The sequence below is a fragment of the Balaenoptera acutorostrata genome, chromosome 7 (genome assembly GCF_949987535.1).
Source record: "Balaenoptera acutorostrata chromosome 7, mBalAcu1.1, whole genome shotgun sequence".
NCBI lineage: Eukaryota > Metazoa > Chordata > Mammalia > Artiodactyla > Balaenopteridae > Balaenoptera > Balaenoptera acutorostrata.
Window position 1 is genome coordinate 99,967,102 of NC_080070.1, and position 26,730 is coordinate 99,993,831.

A 26,730-nucleotide genomic window follows, 5' to 3' on the forward strand; every position below is an offset into this window, starting at 1 on the left:
TCTTCCTGATGTTACTCTGTCCTGCCCTAGAGAGTATTTACTTGGTTTCCTTTTTTCTTAAGCACCTGATCCCTGAAATTGGCAAGCAGAATTGTGTTATGAAACCACAGGTACAAAGATAAAGCATCCGCATAAAAACACAAGCTTTCCCCACAGTGGAATTCCAGCTTGACTTAGAGGCAACTGCGTAGCCAAGTCTAACCCTGGCATGGTAAAGGTCCTCGGCCTCAGCTCACTGGCAGGAAGTGCTTTCCTAGGCTCTCATCATTAGTTCAAGTGCCTCAGGGTCCAAATCCAAGTCCATTTGGCTGATGTGGCCAATCTGAGCTCTGCCACAGGAGTGAGTAAGAGACAGCCAGCCAACCAGCATTAGCTGGGAGCCCAACCTCTGCAGAACATCGCACCAAGAATTTTAGGAGAAGAGAGACACACGGAAGTCAGTCCTTGACATTCAGTTTCTACAATTCGGAAGAAGGTCAACCCACTGGCCAACCCTCTCCTTCTCCATCAGAGCTACCTTTGATTGCTGCGGTCACGATTGGACTCCCAGTGGTCAAGCCCTGGAGATTCCCCCACGGTCCCCGCGAGGCAAGACTGGCGTTGGGGCTCCCAAGAAGTGACCCACAACACTGGGGGGTGGGTGTGGATGTCCCTGCACGGAGAGGGGCAGCCTCTCCTCAAGGTGCTGCTGGCCTGGGGGAGGGACACCCAGTCACGTGTAGGTGCTCCTCTGACCCTTCTAAAGCCATCTGTCTTGCTCTCTGTGGCGCGGGGCTGTGCTTCAGCCTCACCCCTGCGCTCTAGGATTTTCTCCAGTGGTGTCTTGTCCATGAATAGTTGGTAGTTGTTCTTGTGAGGAGGGGCGAAGTCGGGAATGACCTACGTTACCATCTTGGTGATGTCACTTCTATTGCCGTCACTAAATGATCCTAGTTTCCAGACATGAACACTGGGCCACCTCAGAGGATGGGGTCCTTGGATAAAAGGGATTTGATTAGGACAGGGTCTCCCTGTGTCTGCTGCTACCATTTTAGGTCTACTTCCAAAGGATGTCATGAATGAAACAAAGCGTCATGAATGAAAGCTGAGCCCAAAGGATATAAACACGATGTACACAGAAAGCCAGGCAAAACCCAAACCTGCCTAACTTCCCTAAATCACTTCTGAAGCGGAGACAGCAGGCCTCTGTGAGCCACTGGCTAGAGTGAACATGGCCTTCCAGGCCTAAGTAATGCCACAGACCACTTGGCACACGGGCCAGAGCCCTTAGGAATCCAATCCTCCTCTGCCCTTCCTATTTTCTAATCCTTAATGTGGAAATCCTGAAACCAGCCGCTTTGCTCTCCATCATGTGGATCCCCATTTCAGACAAATCCCACGGGTAATCAACTGCACAGAACGCCAGTTGTATTTCCAGCCTGACTTTAAATATAAACTGAAATCCTTAATGCTTCACCGTGACGCTTTTGACATCAGGGACCCCCGTACAATAAATGCCATCATTATCTGAATCGGCGCCCTGGGGTCTCCTCCACCCGCAGTGAGGGAGGGCTGGGCCACCCAGAATTAGAACCTGAATCTCAGTGCCATCACCGTTTACTACAGAATGGACACAAAGGTTTGGAGGGGTCGTCTCGGAAACCTTTGGGGGAGAACTCCGGGAGGGATGGAGTCTTCTCTCTTTAGATGCTCCCAAAGGTCGCACCGTGCGGGGGACAGTCACAGCTCCACGCCTGCCTGCTAAGTATTCAGTAAGGCTGCCTCACCGGGAACTTAGGCCGCCTCACCGGGAACTTAGGCCTAAGACATGGAAAGATGGTAGCAGAATATTGTTGAGTCTATTTTTCTTGTGTTCTTACCTTTCCAGCCTCACCTTACACCGGTGATTCTCTATCAGGGTGACTTGGTACTCCGCCACCCCATCCCCAGGACCTTGGGCAATGTCTGGAGACATTTTTGGTTTTTTCAATTCAAGGGAGGGGTAGGTGTCACTGGAATCTAGTGACAGAGGCCAGGGATGCTGCGAAACATCCTGCAACACACAGGACAGTCCCCCACCACAAAGAAGTAGTGTTCCTGCTGAGAAACTTTAGACCACTCTCTGCTTTGCTATCGTCACACCAGCAACAGACTTTTTAGTTTCTAGAACATTCTATATTCTCTCACTTTGGGCCTGCACACATGTTGTTTCCTTTAACTCCGTCCCACCCAGCCCTGCATATGGATAACTTCCATTCATTCTCCAGGTTGTGGCATAAATAAGATTTCCTCAGGGAGGCGTTCACTGATCCCCTAACCTAAATTAGGCCCCCTGTCATGCTTTCCAACAGTACCCCAATTTTCCCTTTCAGAACACTCACCACAGTCACCACGACTTTTTTAATGTCTGCCTTGGCTGCTAGGATGGGAGCGCCACAATGCAAGGGCTGAGCTTTTTCACTACTGTCCCCCCAGGCCTAGCCCAGTGCTGTCCCACTGTCAGTCTCAAATGCACGACGGAGGCCAAGAAAGCAGGAGGTTGTATTAAAAACTAAGCAAGGCACCCAGAGGCTTAAACCATCCTCCCACTAAGCAGGCACCAAAAAGACACTGCAGTAGCTCCTCATGAACTGATGTGGACCACTCCCTAAGATAAATGGAAAGGGCAAGACACTAGGCAATACTTATAGGATGCTATCAGCCATCTGGGGAAAGCAGGCAGGAAAAACTATCTATGTATCTACTTGAATGCACATAGACTATCTTGGGAAAGATACACAAGCAAATGGGGACAAGGGTAAAAGGGAGACTTTCTTTTCACTGCATACCCTTCTCAACTTTGTAACACGTGAACGTTAATTTAAAAAAAATAAGAAGCATTTAAATGAGATAGAAAGAGAGAGAGGGAAATAGTCTACATCTTCCAGAGATAAAAGCATCATTCTTGTAGACTGACATATGATAAGTACCCAGCACAGGGTAACTGTGCCTTCTGGAAGGAGCCAGAGCCACATTTTCTCCACATGAGAACCCAGGCACATGGAAATACTTGTATATATAAAGAGATAGTCATTTTAGAGGCTTTGTATTTTCAAAACTAGATGGTGCTGGAAATCCCCTCCCTCGGCTTTGCCGTCTTGGTTCTGGCACTCCCCCTCCTCCATCGGCTGGATGCAGCTGTGAAGCTGATTCATTCTCCAAGCCCTTCTCCTCCTTTTCATCTTTCCTCCCTACCACCTTGAGGCCACTCTGTCTCTCATGTCCTTTCATCCCAAGCACTGGGCAAAAGAAGAGAGATGATAACGAAGCGCCAAAGTGAACAAATGTTGCTGCTCGTTAGCAAAAGGGGAGGAAGGTAGGCTTAATGGAGAAAGAAGTTGAAATGAATGGCGAAGATGAGGTTTATCGATATAATCTGTGGACTTGGTGTCTTCCTATCACCTATTAGCATAGATAATGGAGTTGTCTGTATAATGAAAAAGGGGAACTGTCCACAGTTTACTAGAAATCACCACCAATTGTTGCTGGCTTCCCTGGCTTGGATTCTAAGAACCCTCCATTCTTACCAGGTCAGTTGCCATCTTTTCTCCGATTTGCTCCCATCCAGACATAAACGCAAGACTCCTAGACTTGAGTTGAACACATTCCCATGTTCCGTGCTTCCTCCTGTGGTCCAGCCTGACTCCACCAGCGTCTCAGGAGAACAGCAAACTCTCACAGTCACAGCAAGATCTTACTGGCCCCTGAACAGTTTTCAAATTGGAAGCATTCCACAAGTTTACCTACATCAAATCGAAACACCTGGGAACACTGACACACAGACAAATGCCCGAAGTAATGAGGGTAGGCTTCCAAAAGACCCAAACAATGATCCATTGAGGACTTACTATCTTCACTGATCAGATTAAACAACTGATCGATTATTTTTAAGATTATTTTTTAGACCTCCTGGTCCCCAGAAAGAACTTTGTAAACCTTTCTCAGCCATAAGCCCCAAAATGCCAAAGTATTTTTCTCTAGCTCTTGATAAAAGTTATCAACGACTACATATCAGCTGTACTCCATTAAAAGCATGGATAGCACAGAAATCAGTTTTTAAAAAATCCTTAGCTTTATAAAATTATAACATGGTTTACTCTAAAAATGAAATTTCTGATTGAGTATATCTTTTCTGTTCATCACTGATTAGTTAAAACTCCTCGTTAGTTATAATAATAAAATTTTCTAGAACTAGCTTCATTAATACATGATGATGATAATCCTAATAACATCTAAAAAATAATAAAGGCACATATTCATTAAGCGCTTACTTTGTGCTAAGCCCTTTGTATTATCTCAGTAAATCCTCACAACAACCCTGTTATTATCTCCGAACTTGTATAGTCCAGGACACTTACGAGCTATACACACCTGGTCCTTATTTATGAATTGACCATTCTTCAAAAAAAAAGTTCAGGTGAGGCAATTAGAAAAGGGAGACATCTTTCTAAATCACAGAGCTTTTCCCCAATTAGCTTGAAAAAAGTCTTCCAATAAATCTATGAAGCTGGAGTGAGAAAATTATTTTAAAAGGTTAGCTAGATGAATGGCCTTCCTTGGAATTTTCTATCATAATGGCAGCTCACATATTAGATTAGGCTGATCAGGTTTCTGGGACCCCCTCCTCTTAGGAAATCGCAGTGCTTGATGGATCCAAGCTGACTGAGGTCAACCCCCTCTGCACTACGGGGAACACATCCCCCTGGGCTTTGGACTAAGACCCTCAGTTTTCTCAGAGTCCTAAAGGCCACATACCATTCACAAACTATTTGCAGCACAATATGCTTGTGTACGAGATGCAGTGAGGTTTGCCACCAAGAGATTATAAAAGGAGAAAATAAACCCAGGATGTAGTAGTGTAAGATATTTTTAATGTGAGGGTTTGCTTTTTTTTTTTTTTTAAGTTTCTTCAAAAAACAGCCCGTCTAGGATGACTGCATCTCAAATGTAGGTACATTCAACAGAGAAACTTAGGTTCAGAGGTCTCAAAGGGACCTCAGGAGACTTTTAATCCACTCCCTTACTTTACAAGAAAGAAAACAGGCCCAGACAAGGGAAGTGATGTTCCCAAGGTCATATACGGGATTAGGAAGTGGACTTAAAGTCCTCTCTCCTGCTCCCTTCACCGCTTCAGGCTGCCCTCAATATAACCCCACATGACCACACACAAGCACGGAATTAACAACACCTTCTGAACCCAGGTGATGACCTGGCAAGGTTCAAAAGTATTTGCCAAATTCCTCTTGACCATAATTTTAGCTAACTTTGGACAAAATAATAACATGAATGTGAAGACTTTACTACAGAAATTTCAAAGCATTCAGTTAACATTTCATACTGATATAGGTGGAGAATTGGAGTAGAAAAAGGTTCAAGAAACGCAGAAGGAATTATCTTACAATAATCAGGTTGTTCAAAAGTCTGCAAGTCCTTCCTGTATCTTCTGAAGCTGTGGCCAGATGGAGGCAGAAGGTAAAATGATTATTTTTTCACTTTCCCAGCCTAATTTTGTTCCCTGAGCTTAGTCTATAAAAAATATCATATCACAATGTTCACAGCAGCATTATTCACGATAGTCAAAAGGTGGAAACAAGCCAAATGTCCATCAACAGACGACGGATAAACAAAACATGGCATGTACATACAATGGAATATTATTCAGTCATAAAAAGGAATGAAATTCTGATACCCGCTGCCACACGGATGAATAATGAAAACATGATGCTAAGTGAAAGAAGTTGGACACAAAGGGACACATATTGCAAATATATAGTATCTAGAATAGGCAACTTCATAGAGACAGAAAGTAGAATAGAGGTTTCCAGGGCTCGGCCCTGGGGGAGGGGGACTGGGAAATTGTTATACAATGGAGACAGGGTTTCTGGTTGAGATGATGAAAAAGTTCAGGAAATGGATAGTGCTGAGGGTTGTACAACACTGTGAATGTACTTAGTATCACTGAATTGTAGACTTTAAAATGGTTAAAATGGGGCTTCCCTGGTGGCGCAGTGGTTGAGAATCTGCCTGCCAATGCAGGGCACACGGGTTCGAGTCCTGGTCTGGGAAGATCCCACATGCCACGGAGCAACTGGGCCCGTGAGCCACAATTACTGAGCCTGCACGTCTGGAGCCTGTGCTCCGCAACTAGAGAGGCCGCGATAGTGAGAGGCCCGCGCACCGCGATGAAGAGTGGCCCCCACTTGCCACAACTAGAGAAAGCCCTCGCACAGAAACGAAGACCCAACACAGCCATAAATAAAATAAATAAATAAAAAATTTAAAAAAAAATGGTTAAAATGGAAAATGTTATGTTTATTTTACCACAATAAAAAAAAACATATCAAAATCTGGATCATATACCTTCATTTCTTAATTGGAATTCCTAAACTTTATCTATTCATTGCTATTAAAGCACAAATCTCAAGACCTGCTTACTATTGATGACATCCTGGTCAGTCTATGCATGCTCACATACGGAGAAACACCTAGGCCACGTTTTGCCCTGCAGAGATCCATCCACAACCACATATTCATCCTGAGACCTCCCACACGACGACTCCAACAAGACGGCCAACAGCAAGACTAAGGCAACCAGTGTTTCTGGGGACTTTGGCAACCGAACACCCTGACACCAAGTCTCAGCTCAACCTTTAAACTCCTCACCATGGGGAAGAGATATATAGTTCATACCTGTATACGCTATCCATAAAGAAAACTGTGTGCACGTGCCAGGAAGAACTCAGGAATTGCTAACCCAGACCTGCTCCACCAGGCCCACGAACAAAGAGATTTCAGCCCATCCATGGCTATTTGGTGAACTCAGCAATTGCATGTAACACTGAACAGTGGGGGTCCTTAATGCAAATGCATATCATTAGGAGCTAAATCTTTGTACCTTTACAGGAAAAAGATATAATAAGCAGGATGTACCACTTGTGACTTCTGAGGAAAGGAGAGCTTTACATTTTTTTTTTCCTTAATAGAATCTATTTCTCATGAGGCAAAGAGAATCTGAGAATGAGAGTTTTTTGAAACAGAAGCCCAGAGAAGGGTGCAGAATATGAGTTTTGTGTGTTATAGTCATAATCTATCACGCAGGCCTGAGAGGTGCCAATTCTGGGCCATACCATGACCTTTATTCAACTTTAAAGGTTTTCACAACTTCATCTTATTTCGTGGAAACCTTTTCATTGCCAGGGGTCTGATAACTGAGTCCCGTAAGCTTTTAAAGATGTTAAGAGTTTGTGAAGAAAAACAACCTCCAGTGATACTTTCCAATGCCAACACACATGGACATTGAGCACAAGTAAGCTGCCACTTGTAAGAAGGCCACTTGACGTCATTCCCTTGTGCATCCGAAAGACACATGTCAAGATCACACTAAGATATTTAGAAGCAAACATCTTTAGAATAAGGTTTCGTTCCCAATCAAAGTGCTTAATTAGCAGAAACATTACGCTAGAGCGCTGTCCTTGAATATGCATGCATTTGAACCTCCATGTCATTTTTTCTGAAGCACAAATTCTCCTCTCACTGGATGGTCAGGAAATGATTGGGCACAGAAAACCGACTGTCTGAGGTGTGATCCACAAAATGAGCTCCATCTTTCCAAGCAGGTTTCAGCTGCCTACCAGGGTGACACCGCGGTTTATGAGGGAGACCGTTCTTTTGTGTCTAATGTCCTTTTCTCCATTCATTTTGGATGAGCCAGGCTCCTATGGCCTAGTTATGGCTGAACTCTTTCAACACTTCCTGCCAACCTCTTCTGCCCCCCTGCACCTCCTCCCACCCCCAATTTCAGCCAACCACGTTTACAAGACACCAGTTAGTAAATCACAATTCAAATGAACCCATCCATTTGTTCAGCAGAAAGTGGCCTCTGGAGTTGCTCCACGTGAAGCCCACAGGTCAGAGTTACATATGGCAGGCTTGCAAACGCGAATAGGCTATGATTTATTTATGACGACCGTGTGTGTTTGGTGCCCAGTTCCAGTAGGCTGTGGCTTCCCTCGCCTGCCTCCGTCTGGGATGACCTAGCTACTCACTGTGTCCCATTTCAGGTACTGTATTTCCATTCCACGCTGGGGAAGCAGAGATGGGTGACCGGCTGGGGGCGGCGCACACAGATGCCCCTAACCCTGCTCACCACATAACAATCTGTGACCAAACACAAAGTGTGCCAAACGTAACTTGCTGCGAAGGTTTGCCACGTACCATGGCTTTCAGGGGAGAGTGGAGAAGTAGCTGCTGGGATGACTGACCACATCGGGTTCATTAAATTGTTGTGTGTTTACCCACGAGGAAGGCTGGGGTGCTTGGGAAGGGAGCCCCGCTCCTCATTTCAGCGATTTCCACCCCGCACCATTTGGCGATGATGCTCCAAAGGCAAATGGCAGATATGCACCAGAAGGTCCAAATGTGGACTCCAGCTGAAGTGCAGGAAACTTCTGCCGTCAACAACCTCCCCGCCTCTACCCCCCAGTTGTATTTATACTTTGAAAGAAGTTAACACGAAGCAGTAGTCACCTGGGCGTGCTCAATTTTTGACAAGCCTTAGTCACTCTGTACCCAGCAGAACAATTCACATTATAGTCGAAATCCTGTGAAGATTCTGCCACACATGCTAACACTAAGATGCCAGTAGCTCCACTTACCTTCTTTATTAAGCCTCATAACCTCCCTGCTTTTTCCACCCTCTTTTCCAGCCTCTTCTAAATCTACATCTGCAGATGAAAAAGAAAAGGAAAAAAGAAAATAAGGACAAAAAGAGAAAAAAGGGGGGGGAGCCAAAGTCAAGGGGGGGGAGGGAGAGTGTTTATTTGCAAACAGATCGATATAAATACTGGATATGAAAATCTTTCAAAAATTGACAATGCAACATTTTCTCCCAAGTCCGTATTTCCATCTACCTGGCCCAGATAGGTACCAAAAAAACTATGCAAGCAGCAACAGAGTAGCCTTTTGAACGGATACACCGTGGGGCTGTGAAAGCCCACCCCGCGGGCTGCCACGGGGAGCGGGCACAGACAGACAGACAGACAGCCCTGGCAGCAGGGCCTCTCTCTGTGCATTGATGATCTGTCTCTGTGTGTATTTATTTAGAGAGAGGGAGAAGCATGGAGGACACCGGGGGCCACTCTCTCTCCACACACACACTTTTTCCCAGTGGCTCTAGGTGAATGGAAAGGTTACAGGGTAATAAAAGGAGGAGGAGGCGGTGGGGTTCTTACTGTCGGAGCAGTGTAATTTGGCGGCGTCGATCCAGGAGGACCAGGGTTTGCCCAGAAACGCCTCCGGACTGGGCACTTTGCGATCCAGTGTCGCCATTGCTCTTCCTTCTTGTTGCTTTTTCCCTGTTCCTTCGGCAGCAGCAGCCGAGAGACACGGGATTCGAGAACGCTCCGACGTCATCTTCGGAACGTTCCGACATTGAGTGTTCTGAAAGGGGGAGGGAGGGAGGGAGGGAGGCAGAGGAGGAGGAGAGAGCGAGGAGGAGGAGCCGGCGTTCAGCGCCCGGCCCGGCTCGGCTCGGCTCTCGGCGTCCTCCGCCGCCGCCAGGGGCACCAGAGAGACGCTCCGAGGCCCGGCGCCCGCACGCCCGCCGCCGGGGGCGGGGCCGCGCGCCGGGACCCGAGGCTGCAGCGCCCGGCCCTGGGATGCTACGGCGCCGTGGCCACCGCCGGCACCCGCGAGCCGGGGTCGCAGGGGCTGGGCGTGCGGGCAGGGGTCGGGGATGGCCTGAGAGAGGCGCGACTTGGGGCCGTGGGAAGGATGGTCTTCCCCGCAGAGTTGCGCTCGAGGACGGAAAGTTTTTGTACGCAGCCCCGCCAGCGCGTCCTTCCCTCGCCGGTCCCTGTCGCCCACGGTGAGGCGCCCCCGCGAGGATCCCCGCCGCTTAGTGGGGAGGGGCCGAGCAGCCCCCCTCCCCGACGACCACCCCAAGCCAGGGAGGGGACCCTGGTGACCTCTCCTCCCAGCCACCTCTCCCTCCACCCTGTCTTCTTTTTCACGGTGGACCTTGGGCCGTGGAGGATTCCTGCACCCTGCGGATGCCTTTGGGAGCTGAGACCAGTGGGTAGATGGAAGTGGTTCTAAAAAGCAGGTGAGTTTGGGGCGAGAGGAGCTGCCTTCCCATCTCAGACGGCGGGGCGTTCAAAGCTCAAAACTCAGGGCCGGGGTCCCCCCAGATTCTCCGCGCGACGCGTATCTCCGGCTCTCAGAGAACCACTGCGTAGACTTTGCTCCAGGATCACGATAGTGGGAGAGCGGACTCACCCACTGTCGGAAGATGCTGCTTGGCGGGCCAAGCCCCTGGAGCCGTTTCCAGCGCTCCCCACTGTGAGATGAGGATGGCCCGGATGAGCGCGTGCAACCTACGGCCAGGAATCTGATTCCTGGGAGAATTCACTTCAGGCTTAACTGCTTTGGCCAGCTAGAAAGGAAGCGTTAAATTTTCTCTGGATTTTGGACATTTGAGGCTTTAATTGAGATTTCTCCCCTCTCCCTAGGGGTTGGCAGCAAAGGCCTTAGAAGGTCTTACGGTATCTCTCTCTTAAAAAAAAAAAATCATTTAATTTACTAGGAATTACCTAAAATATACGGACACTCCCCCACAATCGATATATTTCCCTCATTTCCCCCAGCACCCTTTTAGTTCTTACAACCTCTCTTTCTGCCCCATGGCTGAAGAGCATGGATTTGAAGTTGCTTTGTACTGACGTCTGCTGTGCCTGTCATCTTATGCTCCTGCACTTGGCATCCTGTACCTCAAAGCCAGGTTTAGGATGGGTGATGAAAGAGGAGCTGTGAATTGATCTTGTTGTGATGTTTGTGTGAATGGGCTTATTTTGGGTCAGACCCAGATAAATTTCATTTGCCTTTGCTCTCTTTGGAAGGGTTCCTACATAGGAACCACTAAATGGCTAAGGTGCCACTGAGTGGAGATTCTCATTTTAAGGATTGGTGGTGGTAGCGAATATTTATTACTTATTGACCTCATCATATGCCAGACACTATGCTTGACATTTCCATCCATCCATCCATCCATCCATCCATCCATCCATCCATCCATCTTTTCAACAAACATTGCCTGTCATGGACTACCATCCCCAGCAGAGAAAGACAAATGAGACCCAGCCCAGCTCTGGTAGAGATGCAGTCTGATGGTCTCTGTGGAAGAAGGAAGGTGTGAAAATTATCAGCTCCCTGGAAAAATAAGACATGTACCCAGTGACTGGCTGGGGCAGTGAATGGTGTGGTCTCTCAGATCTGTGCCTGTCTGTGGGAGGAACTGAAATCTAGTTTGGAGTGATCAGAAAATGTGTCACAGAGAAGATTACACACAGAGGAAATGACTCTGCTTTGCATCTTGGAAATGGGGGCGGTTTATAATGGTAAGGTGAAGATTGGTCTTGCCAAGGGAAGGGGGAGTAATGGTGTCACCAGAGCCTTCAAGCTGAGCAGAAGTGTGGTGTGTTAGGGTATTGAGTGTGGTTTACCTGGGATGGTGGGTTATTATTTGGGTTTGGGAGTGATGAGTTTGTAGTCAGGCCTGAGTCAAATTATGGAAGGCATCTTATGGCAGCCTAAAGAATTTGGGTTTTGTCTGACACTGGGGAGCCACTAAAGGGCTTTCTGTAGTAAAAGGATAAGTAGAAAGTGTGACTTAGAAAGATTACTTTGGCCTTGGTGTCCAGGATGTACTGGACTATGGAAGCTGGTTAGAAAAGTAGTCCTGCACTATTCATGATGTGAAGAAAGGAAGGCCTGAACTTTGATGGTCCCGTGCAGGTGGAGAGGAGGAGACAGGTATGAGAGACACTGTGAAGAAGGGCCTCATCAGAGAGTACGTTGTATGACTGGGTTTGGGGAAAGGGAGAGAGAGAGCTCAGAGGTAGAAGTAATTAGATCTTAGAACATTTTCCTCTTCCCCTACGGCTTTCCAATTTTCTTTCCATTTTGGTGTTTATTCCTCATTGTGCATGCAAGGGTGGTAGGCAGCCTCTAAGATGACCCCAATGACCCCCACATCCTGGTGTGCATGCCCTTGTGTGATTCCCTCTCCTTCTCTGTGGGCTGGACCTAGTGACTTGCTTCTAACAAATAGAATGTGGCAAAGTGATGTCCCTTCTAAGGTTAGGTTCCAAAAAGACTGTGGCTTCTGTCTTGCTCACTCTTGCTCTCACTGGCCTGCTCTAAGGGAAGGCCACAGCTTGCAGTTGTGAGCTGTCCTTTGGAGAGGTACATGTGGCAAGGAACTGAGGGAGGCCTCTGGCCAACAGGCCATGGGGAAGTGAGGCTCTTTGTTCAGTACCCCGTGAGGTGCTGACTCCTGTCAACAGCCACGAGAGTTTACAGGCGTGTCCTTCTCCAGTTGAGCCTTGAGATGAGACCACAGCCCTGGCCCACAGTTGTGAAAGACCTTGAGGCAGAGGTTCCCAGCTAAGTCAAGCCTGTATTCCCGATCCACATAAACTGTGAGATCATTAACGCTTGTCATTTTAAGTTGTTAAGTAACTTGTTACATGGCAATAGATAACTAATACAGAATGGTTTGGGTGTAAAGTGATGGGTTAACAAAAAACTTACTAGAAAAATATGTTTAACAAAGGAAGAGTCTGAGCAATGTTCCCTTGTTCCTCTTTTGAGCCTCCTGTGAATTGTGTATCATCCTTCTCTAAATTTTTGGCCAGCTTTGTGCAACTGGTTTACACTAGTATCTCCTACATGCTGAGTATGGTAATTTATCTTTATCCTTTGGGTACTCAAGTTTCTGCTATTTAAACTCAATCACTACTTTATAGAGAGTTCGCCAACGACAAGGTCATGATGTAACTGTTGGGAAAAAGTCTTTAGTGACAGCGATGCCACCACACTGGTGGCTGTTACAACCCTACCCTCCTTGAGGTATGTGGAGGGTACAGTGATGAAGGGACTCAAGCCCAGGGGCTGGGAGTCAGTGACTTGAGCTTCCAGAAAATTCTGTCTCCTCTCCTGGGAGCCACTTTAAGTCACTCAAGAAAAATCAAAGCTTGTTTATCATCAGGGAAAGTAAGGGTATCTAAGGTGCAGAAGAAACAAAGCCATGGTTCACTATTTTAACATTAGTTTACTACCCCAGCTGAGTTTCTCAAGTTATTTCTGCCCAGCACCCTGAAGATGATATGACAGCCCAAACATTATTCCCTTCTAGCTGGGGGGATTTTAGTTTACAACATAGTAAAGTATGGGTTGGAATCTAAAAGTGATTTGGCCTCTCTACAAAACAAGACTTTGGATACCATTGCCATGTTTAACTGATAGAACACGTATATGTTATTGCAGTTAGAGTTATGAGGTATAATTGTAGTTTCTACTCTAAGCCTTCCACAGTTTCTCTGACTATGGAGATAATAATACCATCTTTGTGAAACTATAACCCACCTATGACTTCGTAACTATGGATAACATGGCTGTCAATTAAATTACACCGCTGGGAGCCAGAGAATGAAGAAGGCATTGCTCATCCAACTACTAGATTTTTACACTTGACTTTAGATGAAAATTGAGGTCAGTTGGGAGTAGTATTGGGGTCAGCATGGTGCATATATATTATTATATGCATGTCTATACTTATATACCAACTATGTATATGGCAAATTTATTGCAGACTTGAATTCCTTTGGTAGTAAGTAGTCACAAATATTATTAGTGACAACAAGAATCTTATACATCCTTAATAGGAATAAACTGACCTGCAAAACAGTAATTTAAAGCACGTTAGTATAATGTCTATGTGATAAAACTGTCTAGCAAAGGGGTAACACCTTCTTCCCGCATGATTAATGTTTAGGAAGATAAAAGGGGTGTAAATATTTTTATTGTTTTATTATCTTTCTTAGAAAAATGGCAGCGGTTGGTTTAATTAAAAAGGAGACTCTCCCATAGACCAAATAAAGAAATCAGTTCAATGGAGATGACAATGGAAAATACCTATTTAATTTGAATAACACCTGGTTCTGGGGAAATGTGCATCAAATACGGAGCCAGCATTCGCTTAGTGTGATTCATGTGCTGTTTCACCACATCATTGAAAAGAAGAGAGGAGGGAATATTAGCTCTCTCATTTGAGGATATTAAACTCCTGCTGGGGTTGAGGCGCTGTGTGTGCACCCTACTTCCTACCTAGACCGATGTTGGGAGTTACCTGGAGGCGATGAGGAGAAAATGACATGTTCCATTAAAATGAGGCATCCCTGGAATTGTTTGATGTTCTTTGCTTTAATTGAATCCATCTATCCCATCTGCCACTCTTTTCTCTAAATTTATTTTCCTAAACCTCTCTCTCTGAGAATTGTAATTTGGGGGGAAATTTTACATACGTTGTTACCTTTTATAAAAGCTCCCTGTATCTGGAGGGCAGATGTGCTGTCTCCCTCACCTTGTTAGATTAGGTTGCCTGCCTCTTCCCTGACCCCTGTGTGTTGGTGGATCAAATAGGACTGGGATAAGAAGACCCCTAGAAGCACCAGGGGTAGGAAAGAAAATGGGAATTCCAGGCTTTTTGTTATTGGTTTCAATATAAGACCCTAGCCGCGTGCCTGGTCTGAATAAACATGGACTCTACTAATAAATATCACTACAAAGACATGAAATTTGCATTCTGACTGGGGCAGAAAAGCCAACATGGGAGTGTGTTATCTCGAGGTAGAGCTGCCGTGAACCCCCTGGCAGATTCAACCGTGACTTTGATCACTTGGGGCTCCCCGGACTGGCTCTGATGCTGCAGGCTGAGGAGACCTCTGCTTCCCAGAGTGTGGTAGGTCCAGCCCCACCCCTAGCCGCTGCTCTTTCTTGGGGGGTGGGCAGGAAAAAAGATGGCTTCTCTTTAGCCTTGTTGTAGAAATCACTTTGAGCCCTTAACCTAAATATAAATAAATACAAATTTAACGTTAATGTACACAAATTAATCGGAACGAAGCCCACCCACCCCATCCAAACTCACCAGTAATATAATTGGGGAGGCAATGCAGGTGGAGGCCAGAGCACAGGCTTGAGGTTGGCAGGTGTGAATTAGAACTGTGCTTGAGTCATCTGCTCGAGAACCTTTCTGAATCCATCTGCCCCTCAGTTTCCTCATCTGTTAAATGAGTCCTAAGGCGCTTTTCTTCAGATGGTTGTGAGGATTAAGTGAGATTCTGGATATGAAGCCCCCAGCATAGGGCCTGTAAATGTTTGCTATGATTATTACTTTGGTTGCAATGCATCCTGTAGACAACAGCTGCCAGTCAGAAACAGGCCAACTCTCTGATGCTAGAAGGGCTCCTATGGTCGCTTCTGACAAGGTCCTTCTCCTCAGAAAGGAAACTGAAGCTCTTCTCTCTCCTTTGTATGAGGCTGCTGCCCTGCATCAATTGGTGGAGACTGCTGTCTGAAACTTCTTCTGCCTGGAACTCCATCCTGACATGGACTTCAGGGCAGGGTAAATATCCCTTTGTTCTGGGAAGACCCTAGAAGACCCTTTTGTTATGCACAAGAACTGCAAAATCCAAAGTGTGACTGGAGAGAAGACAGTCTTTGCATGACAATGTAAATAGTTGTCGTAATAGTAAATGGAGGGGACTTCCCTGGCGGTCCAGTGGTTAAGACCTGCCTCCCAATGCAGGGGGTGCCCGTTCGGTCCCTGGTCTGGGAGCTAAGATTCCACGTGCCTCGTGGCCAAAAAGTAAAACATAAAAACAGAAGCAATATAGTAACAAAGTCAATAAAAATTTTAAAAATGGTCCACATCAAAAAAAAAGAATTAAAAAAAAATAGTAAATGGACTGGGGTCTCTGCAGATTATTTTTTTCTTGAGAAAAATTTATTCTCTTTTGTAAAAGAAACAATATTGAATTCTAAAAATCATGTATAAATGTGTTCTTATAAGATAGTAGAACAATAGAGATAAGTGGGAGATTCTCTTAGAATCACCCCCTTCAAACGTGGTCACTCCCCTGCCCCCAGATCACTACCATACCCCCAGGTCTGAAGGCATTTTTTCATACCATTTTCTATACATTTACCTCCTCTATAGACTTAGCATTACAGCTGTAGATGGTATTGCTGTGTGTGTGTTCTTTTCTATTTTTTTAAAACATGAATAGCATCATTTTGTGGAGATACATACATATATATGTATATGTGCGTATATATATGTATGTATATATATGTGTGTGTACTCACATGTATGTGGATATATATGTGTGTGCATATATATATATATTTTATCCCGGTTGAGAGAGAAGCCTTGCATGAGCATAAACAAGATTGACACGTGCAACAGACCATTCTGTGGATATTTTTCTGCAACCTTCTTTTTTCACACATACTATTACATGTCATTACATATGGAAATCCCTCATTCTTTTAAACTGCTCCCAAGTATCCCATAAAATGTTCCAGGGTCTATTTATCTATTATCTATTGACAGACATTTAGGTTTCTGGTTTTACAAAAAATAGGCTGATCAACATCTCTATTGTTATATATGCTTTCTGAGCACATGAGGGAGTATTTCTACCTGAAAGTAGAATTGCTGGGCATGTACATTTTAAATTTTAATAGTTCTGTCAAATTGTCTTCTGAAGTAGCTGACTACTTTATACCCCCACTAGTAGCACAGGAATGTGCCCATTTTTTCACGCCCTAATTAACGCCTAACATTTTCAAACATTTTAATTTTTGCCATTATTATGGTAAAAATAGCTTATCTAATTTGAATTTCTCTCTAGTATGTTTCTGAACATTTGTTCTTAGGTCCATTGTATTTTCACTTTGTAAATTGCTGTTAGTATCTTTTGATGATTTGTTATTGGTATTTTTTTAGATCTTTTCATTGCTTTATAGGAATTCTCTATACATCCTAGATTTAGGTCTCTTGTCTGTTTGAAAATAATGTAATTTTCCAGCTTGTTGCTTTTCTTCTTTTAACCTTGTTTATGGCATCTTCTCCATACACTTTTCTTTTCTCATTTGGATGTAGTCAGATGTATCAGGCTTTTCCTTGAGGCCTTTACTTTTTGTGTCTTTCTTAAGAAGAACTTCTCTTCTCCAAGGTTATAAAATATTTTTGTGTATTTTTTTAATGCTTAATAGGTTTTTGTGTTTACATTAGATCTCAGACATTTTTGGTTAATGATGTGAAATAAAAAAATTTTTTTTAAATTTATTTATTCTTGGCTGCATTGGGTCTTCATTGCTGCGCGTGGGCTTTCTCTAGTTGTGGCGAGCGGGGGCTACTCTTTGTTGCGGTGCACGGGCTTCTCATTGCGGTGGCTTCTCTCGTTGCGGAGCACGGGCTCTAGGCGTGTGGGCTTCAGTAGCTGCAGCACACAGGCTAAGTAGTTGTGGCTCGTGGCTCTAGAGCGCAGGCTCAGTAGTTGTGGTGCATGGGCTTAGTTGCTCCACAGCATGTGGGATCTTCCCAGACCAGGGCTCAAACCCGTGTCCCCTGCATTGGCAGGCAGATTCTTAACCACTGCGCCACCAGGGAAGTCCCGATGTGAAATAAAAAATTAATTTTTGATATTTTTCCAAACAGTTACCAATTTTCCCAGGCATATATTGAATAATTTATCCTTTCTATAGAGATCCATTATATACTTACTTTCCAAATATATGGGTATGTTTTTGAGCTGTTTTCTGTTCCATTGCTTGAACTGTCTTTTCCAGCCTCCTCTTTTTTTTTTTTTCTTTTTATTGAAGTATAGTTGATTTAGAATGTTGTATTAGTTTCAGGTGTATAGCAAAGTGATTCAGATATATATATTGAATATATGTGTGTGTGTATATACTTTTTCATATTCTTTTCCATTATAGGTTATTATGTTGAAGGTAGTTCCCTGTGCTATACAGTAGGTCCTTGTTGTTTATCTATTTTATATATAGCAGTATATATCTATATTCCAAACTCCTAATTTATCCCTCCCGCTTCCCCTTTGGTAACCGTAAGTTTGTTTTCTATGTTTGTGTGTCTATTTCTGTTTTGTAAATAAGTTCATTTGTATATTTTTTAGATTCCACATATAAGTGATATCATATATTTGTCTTTCTCTGTCTTACTTCACTTAGTATGGTAATCTCTAGGTCCATCCATGTTGCTGCAAATGGCATTATTTCATTCTTTTTTACGGCTGAGTAATATTAATATTCCACTGTGTATATGTATGTGTGTGTGTGTGTGTGTGTGTGTGTGTGTGTGTGTATATATATATATATATATATATATATATATATATATATATACACAACATCTTTATCCATTCATCTACTGATGGACATTTAGGTGGTTTCCATGTCTTGGCTATTGTAAATAGTGCTGCTATGAACATTGGGGTGCATGTATCTTTTCGAATTAGAGTTTTCTCTGGATATATGCCCAGGAGTGGGATTGCTGGATCATGTGGCAACTCTATTTTTAGTCCATACTGTTCTCCATAGTGGCTGCACCAATTTACATTCCCACCAACTGTGTAGGAGGGTTCCCTTTTCTCCACACCCTCTCTAGCATTTATTGATATTATTTGTAGACTTTTTGATGATGGCCATTCCGACTGGTGTGAGCTGATACCTTGTTAATTTGCATTTATCTAACTATTAGTGATGTTGAGCATCTTTTCATGTGCCTGTTGGCCATCTGTATGTCTTCTTTGGAGAAATGTCTACTTAGGTCTTCTGTCCATTTTTTGACCAATTACTCTTTTAATTACTCCTGTTTCATAACATTTTTTGCTTTCTTTTAGGAAAAAAAATGTTTCTTTGCCATTATGTATTTAGAATACTCTATCTTAGTCCATTTGAGTTGCTGTAACAAAACATCACAGACTAAGTAGCTTAAGAAAAACAGAAATTTATGTCTTACAGTTCTGGAGGGTGGAGGTCCAGGATCGGTGCAGGCAGATTTGGTGTTCAATGAGGGCTTCCTGCTTCTTAGATGGTACCTTCTCACCATGTCCCCACATGGCAGAAGGGGTGAGCTAGCTCTCTGGGGTCTCTTTTATAAGGGCACTAATCCCAGCCATGAAGGCTGCACCTTCATGACCTAATCACTTCCCAAAGGCCCCACCTCCTAATACTGTCACCTTCGGGATTAGGACTTCAACATATGAGTTTGCAGGGGGAACACAACCATTCAGACCACAGCACTCTTATCTCTAAGAAAGTATTTTTTATTCCTGGGAATTGTGTCATATGTGTTGCTGTTCACCATTTGTCGTAAGACGTTTCATGATGGAGACTGGGCCAGATCAAGTAGATCACTGGAAACCTTACTTCATTTCTTGTTCACAGGGAACCACAAAGGTGGACCCAATGGCTACAGCCAGCTTGGACTCTTGGTGAAAGCCTCCCCCAAGGTGACTTTCCAAACCAAATATCTCAGACTTAGGGAAACGAGTTGTTGAGAGATTGTCTTTCAAGTATTCTGAAAAGGCCAACCCCTGTGGGTAGTGGGTGAGCCTCTATGTGGATATTCCCATCTGTCAGTCATCCTGCGGGGCTGGGAGGCGAAAGGGAGCCCTGGGAAGTGAAGGCTGGGGGAGAGGGAGGGAGCAGGCCTGAGACAAGCGCTGGGTCCCTACACTTCCCAGACGGCAGAGGACTGACCGTCCCCCAGGTGGTGGGAACGAGGCAGGTGAGAGCCTTTTGCAGGCTGGGAGCCGGTCAGGTAGCGTCCAGTTGGGGACCTGTCTTGGATGACCTAGGTATGACTCTGGAATCCTTCAATCCAGTATCCATCCATTCATAAGGTTTTCTCTACTGTCATTTCCCTTGCTTCCTTCAAGATTTTAAATGACTTGGTCTTAGGTAGCTGTGTTGTGGGAAATTAAGTGATGGGCTTATACTTACATGGAAGCCATGGTAGCAAGGTTGAAAGCTGCTATCTTCACTTCATGCCAGCCCTGTGTGGTAACCATTATTCAAGAGAAGATGGCAGCCCCTGGATTCCAGGAGGTGGCCAGGTACAGAGTGAGCAGGGGAATGCCTAGGTTGCAATGTCTCGGGTCAGCCCCCAGCAGTCCCTAACACCTTTCCTCCAGCCCCGGCCCCAAAAGGAGGAAATCCTGAAAATGAGAGGCCAAGGTTTCGGTTATATTTATATGACAGGAAATAGAAGCCTAGTGTCTTTAAGGTCATGAAACAATCATTGTGGAACTCAGAGCTAAGCCCAGGTTTGTTCGAACAAAGTCCCCGTTGTTTGGAGGCCAGATTGCTCATAGATGACTACTTCTCAAGAATGATTCTAAGGCTATAAATTTAAATTTCCACATAGGCCAGTGTTTCTCAACCAGGGATGATTTTCCTGCCTCCCCCTTTTCTGCCCCACGCCATCCCAAGGACATTGGCGAAGCCTGGAGACATTTTTGGTTGTTGTGACAGGGAGGGGAGGGGTTCTGATCGTATCTTGGCATCTAGGGGGTGGAGACCAGGGATGCTGGTAAACATCCTACCATGAGATGCAGACATCTCCCCATCAGTGAAGATTTATCCAGCCCCAAATGATAGTGAGGGGGTCCAGAAACCCTGATGTAGGACAATGGATTTCCAATTTTCTTTTTTGTCTCCAGAGGATGAACACCTAACCCTGTCAACTACTTTGCCATCATGGGCTTCTTTCATCACACAGACACCCAGCAAGGGGGGTGCTGTGAAAGCCATCATCGCTACAAGAAAAACTCAAGTCTTTCCACTTTCAATATATGAAAGCCAGGTTTTGTTACTGGATGAATTTTGTTACTGGATGAATGAAACCTTATGAATGGATGGATACTGGATTGAAGGATTCCAGAGTCATACCTAGGTCATCCAAGACAGGTCGCCAACTGGACGCTACCTGACCGGCTCCCAGCCTTCGATTCCCAGAATCGAAGAAAATGTAAGCTCTCTATCTTAGGGATATACTTCTTAGGCAATCATCAAGTAATGTGGATGTCTCTTTCTTATTCTCTGAATCCTTTACAGACCATTGCTTTCCTATTCTAATGGGAAGGCTGATCAGCGCTAAGACACCCATGCTAGATAGCTCTTGTTATTCCCAATTTATAGATGATGAAATTGAGGTGCAGAGGGGAAGTAAAATAAAGCACAACTCCCTCGTGCTGAAGTTATCAAACCCCTGGCCAGGGTTACTGCATAGGTTGTGCACTGCACAGTTGGGCCACTTTTAAGGGACCACCATTCACATCACAGACATCATAGATTTACTGTGACAGTCTTCCTGGTGGGTGGCACTAAAGTGCCTTGTTCTAACAAAATCAGGAATATGAAGACTATTTTCTAACAGATGGAAGTAAAGTTTCTTGGAGAAGGTGTGCCTTTTCCTGATGCTCACTGTGGTGCCAGATGACCTCGCAGAAGGAAGGGGATTATTGGTCCCTCTTTGTCTATGTTAACAGTTCAGCTGGGAGTTTTACTTTTTGCTTGAACAGAGGTCACCCTCCCTTGCTGACCACGTGTGTAACTGTAAAGTATTGTAGAGTGAGGCAGGTTACGATGAATGCATTTGAGTTGGCAGATTTCCCAAGAAGACTGTCACGTATGAGAAATATGGTGCCTTGAGGGTTGGAATAAATAAAACGATATTGGTATCTAAATTTGGTTGTTCACACTTCAGGTACAGTTTAAGTCATCTTAAGGCTGGAGGAAGACACATTGACATGTATATCAGTTTAATAAATGTGGCAGCAGGAGGTGCAAAGAGTATCGTTTCAATTATGGATTGACCTGTGATTGAATAGCAACGTGTGTTGCCTAGTTTGTTATCGATGCTAAGTAATGGCAGGTTCTGGACTCTCAGGAGGGAGAGGGCAGATGTTGGAGCACTGATCGACTCATGGGCTCCATGTTTTGGCCCTGTACAGGGAGAATCAAAATACAAGTAAAATATTGTAAGATGGGACTGATAGTATTGCAGGTGTTAACAGAGCCTGTCCGAGCTTTCGTCCTTTATACCTACAGAACCATGTTTAACACAGAGACAGTACTCTACAACATAACTGTCCTGTTTACCTTTGTTCTGAATCTTTACTGTGCCATTTCATGATGTTTTAAGGGAAGAAAGACCTCACTGGTTGCCGCATTTGAGAAGGCTTTAGTCTTTCCACCTATGCAAACACCTTGGCATTTAGACACTTTGGGTAATCGAAATAATCGCCTCTTTTAATGCCTAGCAACCACCCAAACTGGGGTGGGAGGCAGAGTATATAAAGGAATTAACAACCCCCAGTTTACGATCGGAATAAGAAAGGTTGACAGACTGACCTTGCCTGGCCACATGGCAGGTGGCATAGAATGTGAGTAGTTGTGCCCATGAGGAGCTTACAGACTAGTTTGAGGGCGATGTAGGTGTAGTCAATAACTGGAGAACAGAATAGCAGGTGAGAAGGTGCAGATCCGATGTGCAGATAATAAATGCCTAGGTGTTTCAGCAGGACAGATTGCTGTGGTGGGCGGAGAAGGCTTGGGAGAGAGGAGGAATTTGAACTGGGCCGTGAAGGACTGGGAGATATAAATAGCCGGAAGGGAACAGAGTGATGGATGGGGACAGTGGCCATCTTAAGTAAGTGCCTCAGGTCACAGATAATAGTTCCCTAAAACAAAGCTCTTAGTGGAAAACAGGCAAGGCAAGAAGGGATTTGGAATCAGGAAGGGTTTAAAACTGTTAGACAGTGTTTCCAAGATGAAAATCTGCAGTGTGAGAGAATGTGGGTAATAATACTGTGTGTTCTTAGTCAAATGGCATATTTCTTTGAGAAATACTATTTAATCAAGAACAAATTTCTAAAATTAGGGCTCTATTGATCCAAATGAGCTAATGAGGTGAGAAACTTGAAGTTTTCAAGGTTCTTTAGTCATCTGGCCAGTATGTTTAGAAATTGCACCCAACTGTACTGATAAAAGGGCAGTCTCTGTGGTTTACCTTTAACACTCCAATACTGGGTCATCTTCAAAGACAAGTTCCACAGACCTTCCACTCTAAACAGGCTGACCGAAAGGCTGAGATTGCCTAGGGAGTCCTGGATTATGCAAAATTATTAATAGCTTCCTCTTTCAGTCTCAAAAGTGTCCTGGTTTGGGTGATAAATTGTATGACTACCCTCATTCTAAGTGAGCCACTTTGGACATTTTTTGCTTATTCTGTGAATCCTCAGTGGCCAGAAAGGATGCTTCCAGCTTAAGGGTATTTGCCCACATGTGCATTCTGTCTTTTTGAAATGTTCTTTTCCCTTGCATTATAAAGCAATCTTTGCAAAAAATTCAGAAAAAAAACCCAACATAAATAAGATGAATTATCAAAAATCTGGAAATAAGTGTTAATACTTTGATATAGATGCATAACTATATCTATTAATTTGTCATATATTTGTATATTTTTAGATCCCTAATCTCCAAACCAAGCCACTTTATTTGGATTAGCATTCCAAATATAAATATATAGATACGGCTACTACATAAAATTATATATTTAGAACTATATATTAACATAATCAGTATAGATAGATGTAGATGTAATGACATTTTAAAATAATCACTTTTAAAGACAGCATAGTATTCTAATGAAAGATTGTTCTTAAACTATAATGTAGGGCTTCCCTGGTGGCGCAGTGGTTGAGAATCTGCCTGCCAATGCAGGGGACACGGGTTCGAGTCCTGGTCTGGGAAGATCCCACATGCCACGGAGCAACTAGGCCCGTGAGCCACAATTACTGAGCCTGCGCGTCTGGAGCCTGTGCTCCGCAACAAGAGAGGCCGCGATAATGAGAGGCCCGCGTACCGCGATGAAGAGTGGCCCCCACTTGCCGCAACTAGAGAAAGCCCTCGCACAGAAACGAAGACCCAACACAGCCATAAATAAATAAATAAATAAATAAATAAATAAACCTAAAGTTTAAAAAAAAAAACAAAACTATAATGTATTTAAATCCTCAAAATGGGCAGAAGACCCAAATGGACATTTCTCCAAAGAATACATACAGATGGTCAAAAGGCACATGAAAAGATGTTCATCATTGCTAATTATTAGAGAAATGCAAATCAAAACTACAATGAGGTACCACCTCACACTGGTCAGAATGGCCATCATTAAAAAATCCGCAAACAATAAATGCTGGAGAGGGTGTGGAGAAAAGGGAACCCTCTTGTATTGCTGGTGGGAATGTAAATTGGTGCAGCCACTATGGAGAAGAGTATGGAGGTTCCTCAAAAAACTAAAAACAGAGCTACCATATGATCCAGCTATCCCACTACTGGGCATACCTCTGCACAAAACTCTAATTCAAAAAGATACATGCACCCCAATGCTCATAGCAGCACTATTTAAAATAGCCAAGACGTGGAAGCAACCTAAATGTCCATCAACAGATGAATGGATAAAGATGTGGTATATATATACAACTGAATATTACTCAGCCATAAAAAAGAATGAAATAATGCAGCAACATGGATGGACCTAGAGATTATCACACTAAGTGAAGTAAGTCAGACAGAGAACAATACCATATGATATCACTTATATGTGGAATCTAAAATATGACATAAATGAACTTATCTATGAAACAGAAACAGACTCACAGACATAGAGAACAGACTTGTGGTTGTGGTGGGTTGGGGGGAAGGGAGGATGGATTGGGAGTTTGGGGTTAGCAGATGCAAACTAATATACGGAATAGATAAACAACAAGGTCCTACTGTATAGCACAGGGAACTATATTCAATATCTTGTAATAACCTATAATGGAAAATAATCTGAAAAATAATATATGTATATATGAATCACTTTACTGTACACCAGAAAGTATCACAACATTGTAAATCAATTATACGTAAATAAAATAAATAAAAATTTTTTAAAATCCTCAATTTGAGGCATTTAGGTTCTTTTTTATTTATTTTTTATTTATTAACAATATTGTAATGAATGTTTTCTAAATCTTTCCACACATTCATGATTATTTAGGATGCTTTCTTATAAATGAAATTGATAAGTAAAAGGGGATATGCATTTAAAATTTTTTGATTGTCAAACTTAGCCAGAATGTGTGAGAATTCCCACTCATGGCCTCATCTGTGCTGTATCTGTTATTCTTTTTCATTTTTTCAGTCTGACAGGAAAGAATTTCATCTCTTGGTTATTTGAGTTGTATCTCTGGTTGTTGATGATTCATATTTCTTTTTTAGTAAATTGCTCATTTTTCTATTAGAGTGTTTACCTTTCTCTCTTATTGAAATGTGAAAGCTGTTTGTATTTTAAACAAAGTACCCCTTTGTGTTATAAGTTGCAAAATTTTTTTTTCCTAATTTACTATTTGTCTTTTATGTATGGTAGATTTATATGTGTGCATGGACATGTGTAGATTCAGAAGTCTTTACTTTTTGTACAATTATACCTATCAGTCTTTCCCTTTATGTTGTTATGTACTTTTTTAAAGGACTAGGTTTTCAACAATATTAACCTGAGAAATTTTCTTAATTTTATCTGATGCTCTCAAACCCCTTGAGCTCCTTGTTTCAAACTTTACAGGGTAGGCACTGTAGATAGATGAGACATACTTTTTGTTTCCGTTTCCATGGTTCAGTATATCTCCCAGAAGGGGTTTAGTCACTTTACAAATTCACAGATAAGTTACTGCAAGTAAGAACTGGTGATATGCATTCTTTTCCTCAACCGTAAAACATGTATGCTGTCCTTCATGAAAAGCTGTAATGGCAGTTAGAAGGGACTAGTTTGTTTAGATTTCTGCCGAGTGAATCACTGTCCCATTGATATGCTTTATAATTGCACGGATGTGTTCTCAGGAACTGTGGCACCAACCCAAGGTTCCAATACACAGTCAAGGGAATGCCGCAGACGATCATAGCTCCCCCGAAGCAAGCAGCGTTCCATGGAATGTTGTCCCTGGGCTTCATGGCAGAGTTACTCTTCTGACGTAAGGAGGGCACTCAAGGCAAATGCATGTCTAGTCCTAGCTGGGACCGTTGTGGCTGAGCTTGTATCCAGGCGTCCACGCTGGTGTGCTGGGTTGAACCCCATGTGAGCCTCAAAGACCCCTTCTTCATCTCTCAAGTTAGACCTATGCATCTTGCTTTCCCCTTGGCCCTCTCCGTGCCCGTTTGGCCCTCTCCGTGTTTATTCTTGGGAGAGAAGAGATTCTCCCCCACTTACAGACCTCATGGAAGTCCCCTTGGGTGTCTCCAACCCCACCCCCTTTCATCCAAGGCCCTCTTCCTGTGGGGTGGAGGAGGGGAAGTCTTGAGCACCAGTGAGGGCTGAGTGTAAGATCCATGATCACCACCACCATGATGCTGAGACAGGGCAATTTACCTCCGCTCTCGGCTGTCAGAGCTTTTCCCCTGCTGCTCAGCAGTGGGGCCTCCATGGCCCAGCCTAGCTGCAGTCTCAGGGCACCAAACCCCACCAGCTGACGGCTTCTCAAGAGAACCCCGTCGTGGTGGGAGTCTGGGGATGGGGACCAGGGTCCCACCCCAAGAGGTCTTTACTCTCTGGTTTTGCCAAGGAATAACTAAACAGTAATCCACGCAGTAACTGTAGAAGACCTGCTGTAGCAGCAGGGAAGCAGGTTTATGATGCCACTCAGGGGACCAGACCAAGGATTTGAAAGTAGTTTTTACTATGGAATGACCCTGTTACGGATCTGAGTGGCCCCTTCCCCAGGTACTGTACTTCTCTATGAAGTT

The 26,730-nt window shown here is 43.9% G+C and overlaps 1 protein-coding gene and 1 long non-coding RNA gene across 4 annotated transcripts in view; one reads left to right on the forward strand and one right to left on the reverse strand.

Annotated features, from left to right (window-relative positions):
* ATXN7L1 (ataxin 7 like 1) overlaps window positions 1–9,440 on the reverse strand; it is a 235,539-nt gene extending 226,099 nt beyond the window's left edge. For all 3 annotated transcript variants that reach the window (XM_028165249.2, XM_007177297.2, XM_007177298.3), the window contains exons 1-2: window positions 9,249–9,440; window positions 8,673–8,741 (exon numbers count right to left, since the gene is read on the reverse strand). In XM_028165249.2, the coding sequence (XP_028021050.2) occupies window positions 8,673–8,741; window positions 9,249–9,429 (250 nt within the window). In that variant the 5' untranslated portion in view covers window positions 9,430–9,440. The remainder of the gene's footprint in view (window positions 1–8,672; window positions 8,742–9,248) is intronic.
* A 207-nt stretch (window positions 9,441–9,647) lies between these two features.
* Window positions 9,648–26,730, forward strand: part of LOC130708639 (uncharacterized) — a 55,370-nt gene continuing 38,287 nt past the window's right edge. Inside the window, exons 1-2 of the long non-coding RNA XR_009008924.1 lie at window positions 9,648–10,120; window positions 15,393–15,478. This is a non-coding gene — a long non-coding RNA (uncharacterized LOC130708639). The remainder of the gene's footprint in view (window positions 10,121–15,392; window positions 15,479–26,730) is intronic.